General features: G+C 37.5%; 2 protein-coding genes across 2 annotated transcripts; both read right to left on the reverse strand.

The window, feature by feature from the left end:
* Nucleotides 1-943: 943 nt before the first annotated feature.
* LOC121633809 (mitoregulin-like) lies at nt 944-1588 on the reverse strand. The gene is made up of 2 exons (XM_041976073.1): nt 1354-1588; nt 944-1188 (listed from the first exon to the last, which is right to left on the reverse strand). The coding sequence occupies exon 1, from the start codon at nt 1525-1527 to the stop codon at nt 1357-1359; it is 171 nt and encodes a 56-aa protein (XP_041832007.1). The 5' UTR covers nt 1528-1588; the 3' UTR covers nt 944-1188; nt 1354-1356.
* A 1622-nt stretch (nt 1589-3210) lies between these two features.
* Nucleotides 3211-18478, reverse strand: scml4 (Scm polycomb group protein like 4). Its single transcript, XM_041975271.1, has 7 exons — nt 18394-18478; nt 12753-12999; nt 9123-9325; nt 7510-7639; nt 4749-4961; nt 4356-4501; nt 3211-3807 (listed from the first exon to the last, which is right to left on the reverse strand). The coding sequence occupies exons 2-7, from the start codon at nt 12973-12975 to the stop codon at nt 3682-3684; spliced, it is 1041 nt and encodes a 346-aa protein (XP_041831205.1). The 5' UTR covers nt 12976-12999; nt 18394-18478; the 3' UTR covers nt 3211-3681.
* Between the last annotated feature and the right edge of the window lie 1558 nt (nt 18479-20036).

A 20036-nucleotide genomic window follows, 5' to 3' on the forward strand; every position in this document is an offset into this window, starting at 1 on the left:
CAGCCAATCTTTACCTCAAGGGTCCAACTACATCTATCAAAAGTTCATTTCATTTAATCGGCCTATAAAACCTTTGAAAAGTCTGTCTTTGTGTATTTCTTGGCTCAAACCTGACATTTCAATTTGAGATTTTCATTTAACCCTATGTAGGTACTTCTGTACTTTTCAGGTAGGTTCCAGGTCTGGAACATGGTGACAATGAAGAGTAAAAAGTTTCTGGCATCTATGAGATACACATTTTCCCCCTACACTTTTTTCAGTCCTTTGACTATTCCCCTGCTGAAACACCTTACTTGTTTGAGAAACACCCAGTTAACTATTTATTGTAAATTCTCTTTCCCAACATACTTTATCTGTGATAAAGTGTATTGTTGACTTTGATATAAGAGGTTAATGACTTTAGGTCTTTCTCTACCTTTCTGCACAAATGCAAACCAAAGTTATACCTAATAATTATTCAAGTTGATATAAAGATGGTAAATCTACATATGAATGTATTTTTAAGTGCCTGATTGCACACAATGAAGAAAATAATCTTAATTTTCTTTATGACATGGACATAATGGACTCTTGTATATTTGACATTACATCTAGAACTACAATGTCATTGTGTCATCACTGATATATTTTACCATTTCATTTACATAAAAAAAGATAATATAGATAGCTAAATCTTAATATGAAAAATACAATGGGAATTGAGAAATCCTGGCAGAAAAAGAGGGGGGGAAAAAAAACTAAACCTCTTAATCTTACTAAATGTGTTGCATACTCCGCTGGGACCCGAGGTGTACTTTTCAATATAATCCAGCAGATGGCGCAATTACTCAAAACAAATTCTGTAGAAACACACAAGTACATAGTGCAGAAATACAGGAGCAGAGTGCATGTAGCTCACAGACGTAGCCTCATGGGGAATGTCTTACAAACACTGACAAGTAAATAAAAAATATTTATTTATTTAAAAAGATATGAAAACGCCACGATAGAACAGAGACCTCTGAAAACAAGTCCATATATCAGTGTAGGTCTGGGCAGGAAAAGGAGCTCCTGTGACTGGAGATTACTTCCATGGAGTTAGGGGAAAATGAAGACCAGTCTTGTTATGCAAGATGTAGTAGACAGCACAGTAACAGACATGTAGGACAACCAGGATCCAGCAGGCCGGTGAGGCATACAACTCCCAACCTGTCATGAAAAGGATTAGATTAGTTCCACGGAAATGGCAAGAGAGAATTGAATAAACCTGATAAATGCCCAGCTGGGCTTTGAAATTCAATTACAACAGCTTCAAAAGCTAACAGGCCAACATAAAAACTAGCCCCGTGTGTGTCGTTATGAATCTGAGGTTACCATTCAAGCCAAGTCCAGCTTCTTCTGTGTTTCTGATAACTTATCCTGCAGCCGTTTCTTCCTCCAGTCGAGATACTTTCTCCTCATTCTGTTCGCCTGCCAGCCCGTCAAGAAGCCCACAGCGAAGGAAGCCACGAGGGCAACTTGAAGCGTCCTCTCCGAGACGTCTACCATGTTCACCTCTGTCTGCCAGCTGGATGCTTTGGTCCCACGACGAAATAACGATACAGGAAGTAAAATATTTGTAGTCTCGCGATAACACAAGAACACGTTAATATCATGGTCTTCAATTTTTATTTATTTTGGGCTATTTGTTGTATTCTAAAACCTTGAATTAATAAATAAAATTTTACTTCTTTAATTTAAAAATGCTGTCATGTACAATGTGGTCAAAAGTAGGATTTTTAAAAGTTTATTTTGATTGTAAAATAAGTAGTTAAGCACCGGCTGAAAAATAATAATAATTTAAAAAGTAAATTTCATATAACAGTTCACGTGCAACACATTTTTTATTTAAAGTTAGGTTTTCATGATGGAAAACTTAACTTAGTTAATGTAATGTGAAAATTTAATGCATGTCAAAGGAATGAGCAGATTACCATATTGAAGCAGGATAAGGGCTTACAGTACCAGTCAAGGGCTCTTAGTCTTATTTCCAGCATAAATGTTCAAGAAACATACACTGAACAGTGAAAAGAGGTGTAAATAATATGCAATATACTTAAGACATATAAGTCAAAGTATGGCACAATAGGAATGTAAAATAAAGAGAAAAGATGGAATGAAAATTATTTCAAAGAGGCACAAAGTGGCTACAGAGATGGAAAATAGTTGAAATTTACTTAAAAAGTAATTAATATAAACACCAAAATATAAACAAAAAGCAGAACTGCATAACAATAAAAAAAGAGATGCAAAATTGCCCCCCCACCCCCAAAAAAGAGCAACCTTAAGAAGATACAAACAGTCCAGAAAAACATTAGTGAAACACACAGTTGAAGATGTACAGCATCCACAAAGTGGATCTACAAGGTTTCTGGTTCTTTTGTGTTTCGTGTCATAGTCACTGGTAGGATCAGAGGATACATGTCTGGATTTACACATGTGCCCAGTGACCTCTTGTTTCATAATCCATCAATGCTTATAGTTCATAAGGGTCAAAGCCAGTCACAAAATACAGAAACAAACTGTATTTCATACAAGTCTGTGACAAGAAGTTTGAAGCAAAACACAGAACATGAAAGTTAAAAAAAGGATTTTACAAGTTTTAAAAAGTTTGTATATTTGATTTATACTGCATGTGATTGTTCATTAATGTTAGAAAATATGTTTTGCACATTATATGACAAAACCCATTTCTTAGAAAAGACACCACAATGTTAAAAAAAATACTAATAGTCATTTTTACAACTTTGAGATGAAATACTGCTTTAGGAGATGCTTTTGATAAGGAGGTATCATGTGAGAAGACTGTAAACCTTAAAACTGAGAAATGATGAAGAGCAAGTAGGCTACATTAAGTCTTGAGGTTGTAGTGGCAGACACTATATAAAAGAGCACCAGGTTGCATGATTCTGAAACTGTTTGTCTTGTATCACAGTATTTTACAGCCTCAAGTGAAGTGGACACTTTTGCAAAGTGGCTTTCTGTGCAGTGTCTCCTTTCCTTCCTGTCATTTTAAGCACCGTGACTGCAGGCACCTCTGAATGGTGAAACTGCTGGGTTAGGGTTCGTGGTTACAAAAAAGAAAGAAAGAAATTGGGATAAAGAGTTTTGAAAAGACAAAGCAAATCAATCCACACACCTGTCACACAAATTATTTTAAATTTAACCTTGAGGAGCTTAAAAGAGGTTATGTCATAGAATAAAACCATACATATATTATGGTTTAGAGGGAAACTTAATATCTTAATTGAAAAAACAAAGCAGCATTTTTTTTTTTTTTTTTTTTTTTGATTAAATATGATACTGAGGTAAAATACACAAGTTTCCCTGCCTTTTTGGGAACAGTTGTGTCAATACAGTAGTCAAGATTATGATCTACTCAAATTCATCCTGCTGGCAGGTCAAGTTTTAATATACAGAAGCTGCTATGTAATTGCAGCCAAACATTTTACAATCTAAAGCCAAGCAGGTATTCAGTAAATAAAGATGAAAGTGAAATAATAGCTTTAGCTATAAAAAGTCCTAATATGTACAATCAAATTGTCCAATTTGTTAACAAAATTGTGTTCAGATGCAGTAAAAACCACCAGGTATGGACTCTGGATCGTGCTTCTGTTTGAGTTCGAGAGGCTGCGTGAGGCTTCCATATTCTTCTACAATCAATCACAACCGATTCTGTTTGAGCCTGTCGATGTGGTAACAGAGTTTGAGGGCAGGTCCCAGCTTCAGTCCCAGGTACTTCATCATCATCTCACTTTTCAGCAATAGGAGAGCATCTCCATCAATTTCCTGAAACACAAAACAGCCAAAGCAACATAATTCAGAAACAGCTGCAAAATATCATTAGATATAACATGAAAACATTCAAATAGTTTAATGTGTGTCTTTAAACCTGTAAGACCGACAGGAACGCTCTTTACTTATCAGTGTTTACATAGATTTAAAATGAGGTCTAAACCACCCTCTGTCCAGGCCGTTTCTTGTGGATGTGATGGAAAAAGTCTGGTTGCTTTAAGTATTGAGTCTAGCGAGCATGTTGAAAGTAGCACAGTGGTTCACAAGGACTTGGAAGTGTTGCATCATATAGCTTGGGGGCAGACCTCACTATGCTTTTAACATTTGTTAATAATATTAACTGAGCTTTTCATATAGCACAATGATTTATATTCTGGACCACAGGGCACCAAGTGATGGATTAACTGAACTATTAAAATCTATAAGTCCAAGAGTAACCTGCCTCTTGCAAGATGTTCCCATCTTAATTCTTCATTTTTTATATAATCTATCAACCTGTCAGTTAATTTTACAAGCCTTAATATCAACAAGTCTGAACTCACATGCTTCCTGAATGCTTCAGCATGGGGTCCCAGGGCCTGGGGGTCAGCTTCTTTGATGAACCAAACCACATCCTCTACACCCCAGCTAGAGGGATCCTTGCCAGCAAGACGTTTGCTTTCTCTAATGTCTGGCATCAAGCTGTAGGCTGTGTATCACAGAGAGACAGGCAGAGTAAAAATTGTGGGCTAAAAATAATGAGCGCATCAGTGTGGAAACAGCTAGCTTGGCTTTGTCTTGAGTAGCGATCTTGCAATATTGCAATATACTTTTGACAGAAATTTGTGCATAAAAGAAATATTAGAATTATTGCAAAATTGTAAGAATCATAAGAATGTATTTATTTTTTAATAAAACATTTCTAGTATTTATTAGGCAACTATATGCAGCCTCACCATTTCTGTTTCCATCCTGGAAACTTGCAGGGCTTGATGCTTGTCTGCATACAGCTAATGGACCAGAGCAACTGCTGCTACGGTAACCATACAAGTGCTTAGTTTGATAATGTGATGACATGACGTTGAAGGCTGAGTCACTGGGATCTACGGCATAGCGCTTTGAGTCCACAGGAGGGTCACATATAAAGTCATCCGGCATTGGTGTCTCTGCTGGAGGAGGAAAGACAGAAAGTAGCATAATTTATTGTTGAAAGTATTATCAAAAATGTGGTCTTACAAATCATGTCTTCTGGTGTGTTGTTGATAAAGGTTGCATGCAAGAGGGTATTCTTTGAAGTTTTAGTGACATTCAGATAAGACACTTGTACAGGGATCTGGATCCTGCTTCAACATTCCTGATTCAAATGAACAAGTCATTGTGCAGAACTTCACAACACGCTGTTGTGAAGTTCATTTAATTTGAGTCCGGTTGTTTAAGCAAGGAGCTTTCTATAACCTGCAGGACAGTGAACATTTTACATAATGTTTTGAAAGTTACAAATCTCCAGAAGATCATGAAGAGTTTTATTGTGGCTTTGTGTAAATTTGGTTTGTTAAAAAGAAGTGATTCCTTACAGAATCCAACATGATTCAGATTTATGGTAATTTTATTATTTCTTACATTGTTGATTAGAGTTTTAAAAAAAATACAAAGGAATTACTGTCTACCCTTCATCCATTTTATATCCATATTTTTACGTGCTGAAGGGGCTTTAATTCAGCTTACCTGAAGATTAGCTGTGTATGTTTTTTAAATGTGTTTTGCTATTTAAAAAGCTTGAAAAGTGTAACAGCATGCAGCCCTGAAGGTATTATTCTGGTCCAAAAGCAAATTGAAAAACTCCCCGCTAATTTCTTAGAGCCATGCAATGACTTTAAATATTAGGTGAGTCACGTGTAATCCTGGTTTTGCTTCTAATATCCTGTTTGGAATAAAGAGCCACTCAGCAGCTTTTTAAAGCTGCATTTTGGCACAGTGGTGCATGGAACTACAGCCAAATCATGATGCTGCACAACATGTAGACAGAATGTAATGATCAAATAATTAATTGAAAACAGTACAAAGACATACAGTTCTCCCCATGCCACACCTGAGTGTTAGGTGTGACTCACCTTACACAAAAAAACATTCTATAGTTCTAAGAAATTAGCAAGGAGTGTTTCAATTTGCTTGTGGACCATAATAACACCTTCAGGGCTGCATGCACAATTACAGCTGTTACACTTTTCAAGCTTTTTAAGTAGCAAGTATAAAAACATACACTGCTAATCTTCAGGTAAGCTGAATTAAAGCCCCTTCAGCATGTAATGGTATGGATATAAAATGGATGAAGGGTAGACAGTAATTCCTTTGAATCTGTTCCCTTTGTGCCAACTATTTTTCAGCTTCTCAGTAATGCAGGTGTCTTGTGGTTCTGTCAGGACCGGCACTTATGGATTCACCTGATGGCAGATTTATACAGAGCTGCTCCTGAATTACCTCAACATTGTACACAGGCAAAGTATTTTTTTGTATTCTGAAAAATCAATTATGTGATAAGATCTGCACATGCGAATGAGGAGGACTATGTACTGACACAAAGATTCACAACTGAATGTGCACACAGAGCCTTCATATCATTCAGTAAATTGCTAATATTTCAGCCTTGGAGATCCCCATAGCTGTTTTTGTTAGTTCTAATATATCTAAATGATTTATATTCCTAAACCGTATTATTTTCAACTGTTGTCTTACATCTTCACATTAAGAATATTCTTAAATAAACCATGTTATACCATGAACAGATAATACCGTTTTAGATGAATTAATGTATAAGTGAAGTGTTTCAAATAAAATGCTAATTGGTTTGGTGAAAATACAGGGACTATTTTCAAAAGTTCACCAGAGGAAAGATTTAACATATCTGTCTGGGTATCACCACAGAGAGCACACTGGTTTGTGTGTGTGCCTACATGCGCTTGTGCACTATTCCTCTGTACGTCTATGCTCTGACATCAAACACTTTTCATGATTTGCAAGAACAAAGAGCAAACGGTTGGTCCTTGACACATGAGAGTCCCACTCCAACATCAAATACACAAAAGGCAGTCTTAAAATATTTCATTATTTAGAACAGTAGAGGCCATTAGTGAAAAGAAAGGGGAAAAAATTAAAGGCAGAATGCCTGTGTGAAATCAATTTTAGCTTTTTTGTGAAAAAAAATCCAGCTATTTCACTTTCTGCATTGCCAAAAGAAGTAAGATGGGAGGATAAATGTGGAGTTTATTATGTTTGAAGGTGGTAAGATTTGATCTTAAAAGCTTGTAAACAGACACAGTAAATCTATAGGCACTTGTGGTATTTTTGATTTAATGTGATAAAATTTAACACTCAAAGTGTAATCAATATTTTGCTTTACAATAAGACAACCAGGTAGTGATGCATGAAGGGATCTTAGAAGACAGATGTCGCTAGCTGGCCCGTGTGAAGACAGACATGCGTATAATAGTTCTGAATTAAAGTCACAGTTAGAACAGAGCAGCAGGTGGTAGAAAACATATGATAAGGAAACAAAAAAGAGGAAGGAAGGACAAAAATTCATCACACTCCCTACTTCTCCAACATCAGACCCATCTGCTGTTTCCTTACTTCTTTACACTAAACTATATAATTTATGATTTTATTACTAAAAAAGAAAAGCTAACAAAGGTAAAGAAAAGTATTAAACTGTCCTCTTACCTGTTAAGACCTGTGGTGTGGCAGAGTGGGGGACGATTGCAGCATCCTGAGGGATGGAGCCCATCTCAGGCTCTGGTGTGCTGCTGGGAGGTGAATTGGCAAGTGGGGACATTACCATCCTGGGCTTCAGCTGCACACATGTAGACATGTACAAAAGCATGGTAGGTCTATAGTTTTCTTTATACAATAAAAATAATATTAAATAGAAGGAAATTCAACCATTATTTGAAGAAGCAGTCTTAAGTTTAAGCTAACAGCTAGCATGAAGCATTGTGTTAGCAAATAGTATTTTCATAAGAACAAAAAAGAGAACATAAAATTAGTTTGAGCAATTAGTGAAACTCGTCAGAATTGTTAGTACACTTCAGTTCTATACTACAAATCTAAATAATTATGCAGATTTCTATATAAAACATGAACTGACCTCATGTGACAGCCTCCAATTTCCTGTGAACTTTCCATTCAATTCAAATATGTGTCAATACAGCTAAACTTGTGCCAATATCTTTCTTTATATCGTTACTAATGACAACGAAAGACACCTGTGCAAAAGTAAACAGTGATTTGTCACTGTGAACTTCTTTGTCTGAGACTATTCTTTCTTTTTTAGTCATTAGATCCTTTCACATCCCGTGCAAAAGAAGTGAGAAATTTTTTTTCTACAAGCTTGATTTCTTTTACTTGTGTGAGCTACCTAACAAAGTACATTTTAAATGCCTATGCACATATAAAAGTATAGAAAATGTGTAGAAATAGTAGCTGTGATGTAATGTTATATCTTTATAACTTACAACAATGCTGAATTACAAAAACATCTACAGTCTACATAGTATAGACTATTTTGTGTTGCTAAAGTTAGCTGTCTAAACTGCTAGCAAAAGCCTTACCCTCATGTTTCTACCACAAAACAAGATAGTGAGTCAGTGTAAAGTACAATCAGCTTCAAGTCCAAACAGAGAGGGAAAAGGATATAGCGTGAGTTAATAAAGCGGTCTCAGCGGATCATGTGTGGGTGGGCTGTTATTATGTGTGATGAAGGTTTGTGTATGATGACATCTTCTACAGTTTGCTAAGTACTTTATTAGAAAAACGAGATGCCTTCAGTGTCTTTACACTACTTCAAGTACCCTTAAATTAGCTGATGTGGTGCTGATTGCATCCATTCATTTATAGATTTCTTTATAAAAACAGCCAAAAATCCCACCCGCTAGGTCGTTCAAATTTGGAAAAAAAAAAAGCATCCAATTGGATCCAAAATTGGCACAAATCCTCAAGTACAAAATTTTAACATATTTACATTGTTACAGGCCAGGAAATGAGAATTTCTAAAATGCCATTATGAAGAGCTAAAACCACTTATTCTGCTCTTTTGGACCACTTTAAAAATTTTTTGGTTTTATTTAAGTGGTTAAAATGAGCCCTTCTGGTGGCCCCGGTCCAAGCAGCAGTTAGGTTGGCTGTAAGCATGCATGGCTATATCCTGTCTAGACAGACAAGTTGAAAACCACTGATTTGTTTTCACTATACAACCTGTGCACACAATGTTTGACTCTTGTGTCAAAAAAATGGTCATTCCAGTGATTAAAATGAAAATTAAACAATGGCTGACAGACCTTAAAGCCAGGTTTCCTGCCTCTCTTCTTTGGAACCTTGAGGGACGACAAAGGCTCAATATAGTGGCTCTGGAACTCCAGTTTACGGACAGGAGGCCGTCCTCTCTTCCTGCCGGGTACCTTACCCTGAGGCCCCACTGTGAACTGGGGGCCAATTGTAGAAGTCTGCATCTCTGAGCTGGCAGACAAGGTACTCATTAGACCTGCGAGAGACCAAAAAAGTCTTGAATATAAACCGAAAGTAAGAAGTGACAGCTTTTTAAAAGCACTCAACCCCGCTTCAGCTTCAAAGTGGAGCGGAAACTTAAATGTACATGTGAAACTACCCTTTCCACACACACTCTCACTCTTTCTCATACACACAGAAAAATGATAAGAAATAGTAGAAAAAAAGCCATAAAGCTTCATACTCAGCCACACCCCTCCCCCTCTTTAGCTGCAAAGATTGCAATAAATATCATTACAGCCCTGCAAGAGAGAGACAAAGCCCCACACATGCACACAACTACACAGAGGAAATGAAAGCAAAGCACAGAAACCCACAACACCCACACAATCAAACAATCAATGAAGTATGCTGTCAACAGCAGTTTCAAGGGTTTGTCTCAGTGCTACTCATTCACAGGGCCATTACTCTTCACAGTACAGTTATTTCTCAGCACCACTGAGTCTATGATTATTTCACTGATGCAACAAAATAAGTAATCTGACATGGCCTGTGAATATGAAGCTAAATGCTGTGCTGATTAACTGTGCTTCCACTGAGGCTGATCAGTCCAGCATTTACACAACAAATAACACACCAGTCTAACTTGATTAAAGTGCATAATGACATGATCAAAGAATAAAATCTGTTTTTTGAGATGACATAGTATATGCTACTACCAAAAACAACAGGAAAACAGGAACATCAACTGACCATGTGAAGATGCATGGTGCCTTCTGTCTTTTTTCTCAGGCTTGATCATATTAAAAAAAATGCTGACAAATTACTCCAAGTTAGCATTACCTACCATGCACACAGCTGTCTGTGTATTTGTCCTTCACTCCAGCAGCAGGTTTCCGGACACTCCCCTGACAGCTCTGCTAGCTCCAGCTACTGCGCTCTGCTGCTATACTCTGTCAAAGAGCCGGCAACTCTGCGAGCCCGTCTGTCTTCCTCAATCTCCGACCACCTTCCTCCGACCCAACCCCCTCCTCCTCCTCCTCTTCTCTTTTACCCTAACCCCCTCTTCCTGTGTGTCCCTTTCCAGTCGTCATAGCAACACGCCTCTAACATCCCGTGGCAGCCAGCAGACGTGCTGAGCTCAAAGCGATGTCTGTCTCTGTGTGTGTGTGTGTGTGTGTGTGTGTGTGTGTGTGTGTGTGTGTGTGTGTGTGTGTGTGTGTGTGTGTGTGTGTGTGTGTGTGTGTGTTGGGTTGTAATTTAATTACGATTGCTGCAGCTCAGGGTTTTTTCCTGCATGCTTTTGTTGTTGTTGTTGTTGTTGTTGTTGTTGTTGTTGTAGTATTTAAAAAAAATGGCCATAGGATTCAAGCTGTGCTGTGATGTGCTACAAAACACATGCGTTCCAAACTGTAATCTGGACATTTTTCTGATGGAATGTGTATTTCTGAGTGCAGAAATCTCAACAAATGCAACCTTTGAGTTATACTTTACCTCTTACATGTCTTCCACAGATTCAGGTATGACATAAATTTTCCTGAAAACAACAAAAGGTTACAGCAGAAGCTTGTCAGGGTTACTCTGCTGCTTTTATTTTGAGTAAAAGCTCACAATGCTATCAAAGCTCACCCTTTTTTTTTTTTTTATTTCTAGACCTTATCTGACTTTGCGCCAGCTAAAGCAAGCTGCTTTTGTTTTTATCTAAAATACAAGAAAACAAACACAGAAAGAAAAATAAACCAGCCAAAGGCAAGGATGCATGTATTCCCTCTACAGAGGCACAGATACTGAAAGAAAAAAAAAAGAAGGCTCCGGCGTGCCTATTTGTTGTTATAGGTTACAAGTGTCAGGATCCCCCCCACCCCCCCCATCATATATCGATTAGTTACGCTCACGTTGCAAAGCCGATTGCCATTCAAAGCCGAACTTGTAGGCTTTAAGACTCAATCAAAACCAGGTTAACCTCTACACGGGAGGATCAAATGCTGGCGTGGCCTCGCTCACACATGCAGCCTCTGCTGAATGAAAAGAGATTTGTCAGGATTCGAGTGTAAAGCAGTTGCTCACAAATACAGACAAATGCTAGACAAATTGTGGCATGTCATTACTCTGGGTCTTTACATGAAAATAAAAAAGTGCCAATAAACAGCGAGGTCAAGACAGGCTCTAATACTGAGTGCTGGCACACATACCCAAGCTAAATCTGCACTGAATGTGATGGTTGGAGGCGTGTGTGTGCGCAGAGTGGGGCCCATGAATCATAAAAGTAATTACACAGTGAGATTAATCCTGATGTCCCTCCTCAATCAGTCCTGTCCCATTACAGTGTGTCACATTACACATAGAGGCAGACTCAGAGAGAATAGATGATCATCTCTTACTTAAAAACAATGGGATAAAAGAGGTGGAGGTAGAGGAGGGGGGTTAACACTGAGAGACAACACTAGTTTTTGCACCATTGCACTCCAATCTAACACAATGCATTTGGGACCAAAGTCTAATTTGTTTATAGCTAATTAAGCAATTAAGTGGTCAGTGAACCCTAACTCCTGATTTTATTTTCCAGCTAAGGGGACGTTGCCTCCTTTTGGAAGCTGCTGGTGTTCCAGCCTCAATAATGCAGCAACAATCAGCAGTGATTAGCATAACTTAATCACTGGCTTCAGGGGAGGCAGATTTGTATCTGTTTCCACTTATGGAGAGGAGAAACTGCAATGAAGTGAGTTATGCTAATACCTTGCTAAACTGCACACCTACACACAATACAGCAAAACTGTCTAATCAACTGCCAGAGTCACAAATACACCAGAATAGATACATATAGTATAAATATAAGTAGATTTCATCTGAAAACTAGCCACTCTTACTTGACTCCAGAATTAATTAGCGTGTCTGCAAATGTGTGTGTGTGTGTGTGTGTGTGATGTTTGTGCTCTCTAATCAATGTAACAATATAACAGCCCCCCATTGAATTTATTTACAGCTCAGGCAGGGTGTCACCATGGTAACAGACAGTGAAATCGGATACTGCACCAAAGTCATGTGATGGGAATAAATAAACGCATACAAAATAACAATGTGTGTTTTAAATAGGCCAGCTCATGCACTTCATGTCTCTTGCATGCATACACACACACAATGCCTCTCCTTATCTCTAATAAGTGCCCCCATAACAACTCAGAAGAAAGAGGGTGTGCTCTTTTCACTAGCTGTGGGTCAAAAGGATAAAAATAGAGAAATTAGACAAACTTACACCCATACATCCCCATGATATGCCAAGACACAACAGACTGTACATGCTAGAAAAAATATTGCTTCAGCAGCAGTGTTTCTTCCGGATGATGTTAAATACTGCTGTACTATGCAGTACCAATATTTTCTACAGCGTTATACCTCAACTCATCAGAAAAACATGAGCATTTCTGCTCCATTATATTACCAATAACCTTAGAACTGAGTCTTACTTTGTGTGCTGGTATCAGGATCCCTGCTTTTCAGTATCTCCCCAACTGGCTCTGACTCTGCCTCCAAGTTGACCAAGTGCCAGCAGTCCCGCCCCCGGTGGTCACGGCGATCCAGGCGCAGACGCAGTCGTACACGCTTGCTGAGTACGCCAGGAGGCAGCCAGGTGATGGGAGGTGGGAGATGGGAGTTGGGCTTGAGACCCCGGCCTCCTCGCAATCTCATGCCCTAACAGCCTACAAGGGGAGGCTGAGATACATCACATTATCTATTATTTCATTTTTCAGCATTCATCAAGATTTTTACAAATTAATTAAATACTCTTTACTCTTTAACCCTCATACAAGAATGAGCTTGGAAAAACAGGCAGACTTTAGGACAGAGAAAGTGTGAAAGAAGCAGACGGGAAAAGCAGAGGAAGCATTATAAAAGATAGAAACAAATCTGGAGAGGCGGCTGAGTGATTATACCAGTGTGTGGAGGCTTATAGGGGAATATGGCTTTTCTAATGATAAAAGTATTGAGAACAGTTTATCTTTTGTGCTGTAAAGTAAATGAAATTTTGCCTCCAGGGTGCTGGATTTACTGATTAAAGTTAAATAACTAGGCTTAAGAAGGAAGAAAACCAAGTGGAGGGAAAAGACGGAAACTTGATACAACTATCGCACCAAGCTGCAAGCATATTTCAAGTTAGAGCTATTTACAGTTTTCCAAGGACTTGGCTTTATTTATCACCTTCAGACTTAGGGCAAATACTGCCTTTCAATTTGAGCTCCTTTTGCCCTCTTCAAGGCTAAATTTTGATTTCAACCAGTGGAGATTAGGTAGGCGCTCTAGAGCTTAAGCTCAAATAAGGACTTCATATTGTAAAGGCTTTATAGATTATCAGCAAGTACAGTTAGACAAAGACAAGAGGAAAACCTTACTATCACACAATATTAATTCTGTCACAAAATTAGCTTAAACAAATGATCAGTCATTACAGTGGGTGGTGATATTTTCTAAATGAACGCATTGTAGTGAAACATAGTCCTGCAACAATGCAAGGACGGAGAATTGAGAGGCAATGTCCTTCAATATGAAAACAAAAACCCACACAAAAGTATTGTTTTTTTGTCAGTACTCTAGTTGTAAATCTTTTCTTTACTACATCCAAAAATTTCACTGGTATTTTTAGAAGATTTAATGTTTTTAACTATTTAAATATTTTAATGTTAAAGTGTAGTTATGGCCACTCTGTAAAGCTTCTGTATATTCAAGCACAATGCTGCTTACAATAGTTTGAACTAGACTTTTTATAAAAGATGGAGGTAGTCGCTCTGTGAAGAGTGAATTAGGAAATGTTTTATGATCCATTTAAATATAATTCAGTAAAACATGTATGTTAGAATTTTTTTTAATGCATCAAAAATCATGAATCCATGACTTGATAAAACTTGTATTTCAGACAAACATGAACCACTCACACATTCTATCAGGCTAAGCATTTGACTTGTCACAGAAATGCAGCTTCTACAGATGCCAGACTTGCCAAACAATTTACTTAATTTGCCAAAGAGTAATGAGTTAAAGATTCATTTTGGGATGACGCAAACTTAAATGCAGTATCACAGCTGTTCAAGAGCTGTGTCCAATCCCAAAGTAAAAGGTGTAATAAGTGAGGCTGTCCACAAAACATGTCAGATAGGCCTTGCTTTTGGGTTGTATTGTATCAGAGGCAGCAGCCTAAGCCCATCCTCCACCCTGTTATGTTTGAGCAGATCAACCGTGAGCAATGGTAGTATGATTGTTCAGAAATTAACACTGCTTTATTCACCTTGTGCATTCCTATCGTGCACTCTCACTGCGGGTCCCTTTAAGATTCTGTGTTCACAGTTTCATCCAATGCCTGTGCATAGGTTCATGAGGGGGCCTGCAGGGGTTGCACATGAACAGCGGATGGATTCACTGATCATCCAATCACAAGCCTGCATTCCCATCACAGTGAATCAGCCTGCAGACCTAAGGGCTCCTCTGATGCTGTTCGTTCAGTATTATGAACAGTTTTTGTTCCATAATAATGCCTCAAGCTATTAATAAGTTCCCTGGTGTGCCTTCATGCGTCCAATGAACGTAAGTTTCACGATTTAATGCGAACATGTTGCTCTGAGGTCGGACTGTATATAGTTAGCTGCAGGCTAATGATTAGCATCCCTTACTTGTGTATGGCATTCCACTCGGTTGTTAGCGTAGCTGCGAGAGCTATCTGTTCTGTTTCATAGAAATATTTAAGTCAGTTCAGAAATAATATTATATGCTTATATTTGGTTTAATTGCAGTAAAATGTAGGTGAAGTACATACTACGTCTGTTCACCGTGTATTGTGCACTGGACATTTGCGCCATTCGTGGCCAGTGTGTTAGTCGCAGCTGCTTATTATGTATGTTCGTATTCTGGAGCGTACTAGTCCTTGACCTGCACTCGTTAGAGTTACGTTCATGCACCTTATTTCCTTATTTACTGTGGGTCATTGATTGGTGATTATTTTATTTCTTTGTATTATAATTTAATTCAGTTTGTTATTCCTGTGAAGTTATTTGCACAACTGATTAGTTATTTTAGACTGATTAGTTATTTCTCATTAGTGGTTTATTTCTCTTGCAGATAATGCTGCACGATTTATCTCCAGTTATTTATTTGTGCAAAGACAATTAATGTACATTTATTCTTTTTTATTTCATTTGTACAGATACCATGATTGGCAATACATGTTCAATAAATAACATTAAGATCCATTCTCCGACATCAATCAAGTCCTTACCCGACTACCTGTAGTGATTACTGATATCTGGACCAGTCCATCAATACAGTCCTTTCTGCTCATCACCCTTAATCACCATCAACAAAACAATGATAGTACGTGTAGTATGATATCATAGGTGAAGGATGCTTATATGCAACAACATGTAGAACGTCACTGCATAGATGCACAAGTGAATTTGGAACCTTTAGGTCATAACATAAGTTACATCACCTTAAAACCAAAGGGAAATGAAAGTCGAAGATATAGTGATGGTATCATTTTTAAGCCTTTATTTTGAAACTGCATTGTTTATTCAAAGAGCTACCAATGCAGTGGTGGATAAAATATTAGGATCTTGAAATGTCAAGAAAAGAACAATAGAAAGAAGCATTTAAAATGTAGTTAGGAGATTTGATGCAAAATGGCCGGAGAAAAAATAGGTTAAAAAAGGTAAGAGGAGGTCAAAGTGACAAGAGGGGCAATAATAAGAACAATAATAATACAGATAGAAAAAAATGCCCCTTTTTGTTCTTCAAAACGTAATATCAATAAAATATCAAACATGGGGGCACAGGGGACAACAGAAGAAAAAATGTGCAGTGGAGGGAAAAAAGGAGATAAAACAATCTTCAGTGCTGACCTGTCAAATTAGATCATGTTAAAGATGAAATATAAGAATGCCCTGAACTCAAAAATTGACATTTACCAAAAAATCAGGAACATCAAACACTCATCCTGAACAAACACACACACACACAAACACACACACACACTCTGCACAGTCAAACAGTAAAGAAAAACATTATATTTGATGAAACATAGTGCTTTTTAAGGGTTAACCACACAGGAGGATGGTTTAGTGGACTGAAGGGTTCCTTCAGTCCAACAGGGGGAGTTGTTGCAAATATTTTATAAACATTATTATTCATTTACTCATTTACATTTTATCCTTAGATTTTAGTAACATTCATTAGGCTCTGCTTTTAATTAATAGAGCTACATTATTATATAGTGGTTATTATTCCTTCACAGCTTACAGATAATGCGTTCACAAACAGGACACAAACTCATACAGGTTTACTGAGTTCAATACTGAGAAAATAGCAAGGGACCTTGAAAGTGTTCTGGATGTCCAGTAGGGAGTGGTCGTAAATATAGTTGTATCTCCTTACTTATCTACTCACTCCAAGCAGAATGTAATTTCCCAGTAACTCAGAAAAATTATTAAAGAGAACAGCCTTTGTGTAAAACTGTGGGAACAGGTAAGGGAGTCAGCCCAGAAAGGCAGACAGATAACAGGGCAGAGCGAACTATCTTTTTTCCTTTCAGCTCTGAAGTACCCTAGAAGGATGACCTGGAGTATCAAATTCCCGGAAGAAGGAGGGACCACCTTGCAAAATACACATTCACATGAATGCGCACCACATGCACTCAATGTCTGGTGTTTTTGCCTTCTTTTAAAAATGTGGATTTTTGAACACTCTTCCTTCTGATGGTTGATTTACAGGTGGTGAACAAATAATATTTTAAAACTACAATATATATATATATATATATATATATATATATATATATATATATATATATATATATATATATATATATATATATATATATATATATATATTCTGGACATTAATAATGTGGTAAGTTGTAACTTTCAGGAGTTGATATCAAACACACAGTCATAATCATTTCAATCAGTGTGGCATATAGAAATTAATACATGAGCACATTTTCAAATATGAAATCCACATTACACTTTTATTTGTATTTATATGTCATTTTTATATATATAGTATATAAAAAGTGTAAATAACTAAGTTAAGCTGGAAACATTACCTTTTTTTTTATCTGAAATAAGAAAATTTGGAGCATTTTTGGTTAAAAGCCCCATATTAATCATTAGTTGCACTAGATTTTGTCGTTTGATCAACTGACTGATTTTTTCAACTCCATTAATTTGACACTGGCAGCCAGTAAGGGACCTGTAGATACAGCATAGTCAAAGATCAGTGGAAAATCTAAGGTGGAAAATCTAAGCTACAAAATGCAGGAGGGGCATACCCAGCAAGCTGTTCAGTGTTAACTGCCTTCTCATTGTGAACACTGACCTTCATCTCTGCTGCTTCAGTATGGGGTGTAAAAGTTTTTTCACTTACTTTCATATGGTCAACATAAATAGGGCTCCATTGTAATCAGTTCCATTCTTTATCAAAACAAAGGGAAAACCCTCTGAATAACGGCAATAATTGTCTTTAGAATAGTGAAATCATTCATTTTTAAAAAAGAAAAAAAAAAAAGGGGGGGGGGGGGTACACTTTCACAGATAGGGGCTGATGAAACCCTTTATTATACATTTTTTTTCCAAGTAGGTCTATTTTGAATGCACCAACCTAATACCAAGCCCATGGACAAAATTAAAACTTCCTGTTGATATGACGTCGTTGATTTCATTGCTGCATTTGCATTATTTGCAAATGAGCAAGTAATCTGTTAAAAACACGCCTTACACACTCACACAAAATGTTCAGCACATTATTCTCTGGGTTTTGGAGGGTCAGCAGTTACGTGTCTAACAAACAATGCAAGCAGAGCCATGGGAAGAAAATTAATATCACAGCGTTGCATGTGGACTGAGTATATTTAAACCAGGTATGAGTGTATCATAACGGTGTGTATAATGGCCTATCAGAACACAGCAGTCAGAGCACATTTGTAAAATTTACTTTACAAGACTGTTAAAAGTGTATTTTGACCTTGAACGTTGGATTATTACAGCCTATTTAATCATTTTATAATCCTAAATTTGTATTTACTAAATGTAGCTCCTGGATCGCGTCTATGCCAGGTGTATTTACCTATCTCCAAGTGGTCGCTTCATCGGCGGGAATCCACATCCACTGGCATGAAGCAGCAGAAGCAGAAGGCGGACCCCAGCTCCGGACGAGTCCAGGTTCCACCTCTGCAGATGCGGCCGAGAAGCGCGCACCAGTCCCGCGAGCTGGTCTGGAGTCTCTGCGGGCGCCAGAAGCAAAGCCGCAGTCTCACCGTCCTGAAAACGCTGTCCGGAAGCTTTGACGCGAGTTTAAACGGCGCAATTGGGGGCGAAAAAAAGTGTAAGTTCGTAGAAAATAGGGGTTTTTAGTTAAGATCATTTTCTTATCTGGTTTAAAAGCGGCTGATTTGTCTCTGCTGCTTCAGAGAGAAGAGATGACTCGGTATAAATAAAACAATGAGGCTCATATGGTACTTAAATCTGGGTCGATTTAGTCTTTAGGCTAGAATTAACGTTACTTCCCTTTCATGAGTCGTTAAATTTGGTTATATATCGACCATTTTACATTAGAAAAGTATTAAATTATTATCTAAGGAGGAAATTTGACAGATAATTTTGTTATCTTGGGAAATTGACCCCGAATTTGCAAAACGGACTGACAGGGAATTCCCACACCTGTGCAGGTGACAACTGCTGAGCCATCATTTCCTGTAACTCCCCAACATAGGAAGTAAAAACACAAACCCTGGCCTCTAAATGTTAGATAAAACACAGAATTCACCTGCAATACACAAAATATAAAGGACCCATAATAGGTGTTATTAAGCGCAAGTGGTGCAAATTTACAGGTTAAAGTGCAAATATTAAAAACTTCTTAAGTGGCAAATATAAAGAGGTTTTTGGTTTGATTAACAAATAATTCGTATAAACTGATTTTTACCTGGATAACTGAAAAAAATCAGGGAGGGAAATTTCAATGTTGTAGCATATATATATATATATATATATATATACATTTTTTTCATTAAAACAATAATTAGACAATATTGAATTTTTCCAGAGGGTTATGGGTGTTGGCAAGAATGATCTCTGGCTTTCTGCCTTGCACTAGAATTGAAGAAGTCTCTCAATGAACACACTTTGTTGTTTCTCCACTGTGCTGTGTAGAGGATGCAAAGAATCTTCCACTATTTTCAGCAGCTTCTGCAGCATTTTTTTCTCAGCTCAAGCATCTTTGGAGTTATCTCCAGAATCAGCCACCAGTCTCTGGCTCTGATGCTGCTGCCCCAAAAGACAGTGGCAAAGCTGATTGCACTTTCCAGAACAGATATAAATCCCAGACATAAATCCCAGATATCCAAGTGAATGCAGCAAATTAAGTAGCCTACCTGTATATGCTGTTCTACATCATTACATGTTCTTGATCATTTATAGCATTTAAATAGCATCATCTTACCAAATACCTACCTGGATGGTAATGTTTGACTGTCCAGACTGTTTACATTTTGCGATGAGGATACAAGTCATAAAAACACCAAATGTGACAACTGTGCAAAGTTAAAGAGCCAACAATGCTGAAGAAACACTTATAAAACTTGAGATTTGGCTCAAAGCAAGTATTTTTTTCCTTATCAATTAAATATAAGCATTTATGAAGCAGTAATTAAAGTCATGCAATGTAGGATTATCCAAAGTAAATAACTGTTCATTTTCACAAACTTTGGT

Source organism: Melanotaenia boesemani, chromosome 22 (genome assembly GCF_017639745.1).
Source record: "Melanotaenia boesemani isolate fMelBoe1 chromosome 22, fMelBoe1.pri, whole genome shotgun sequence".
Taxonomy (NCBI): domain Eukaryota; kingdom Metazoa; phylum Chordata; class Actinopteri; order Atheriniformes; family Melanotaeniidae; genus Melanotaenia; species Melanotaenia boesemani.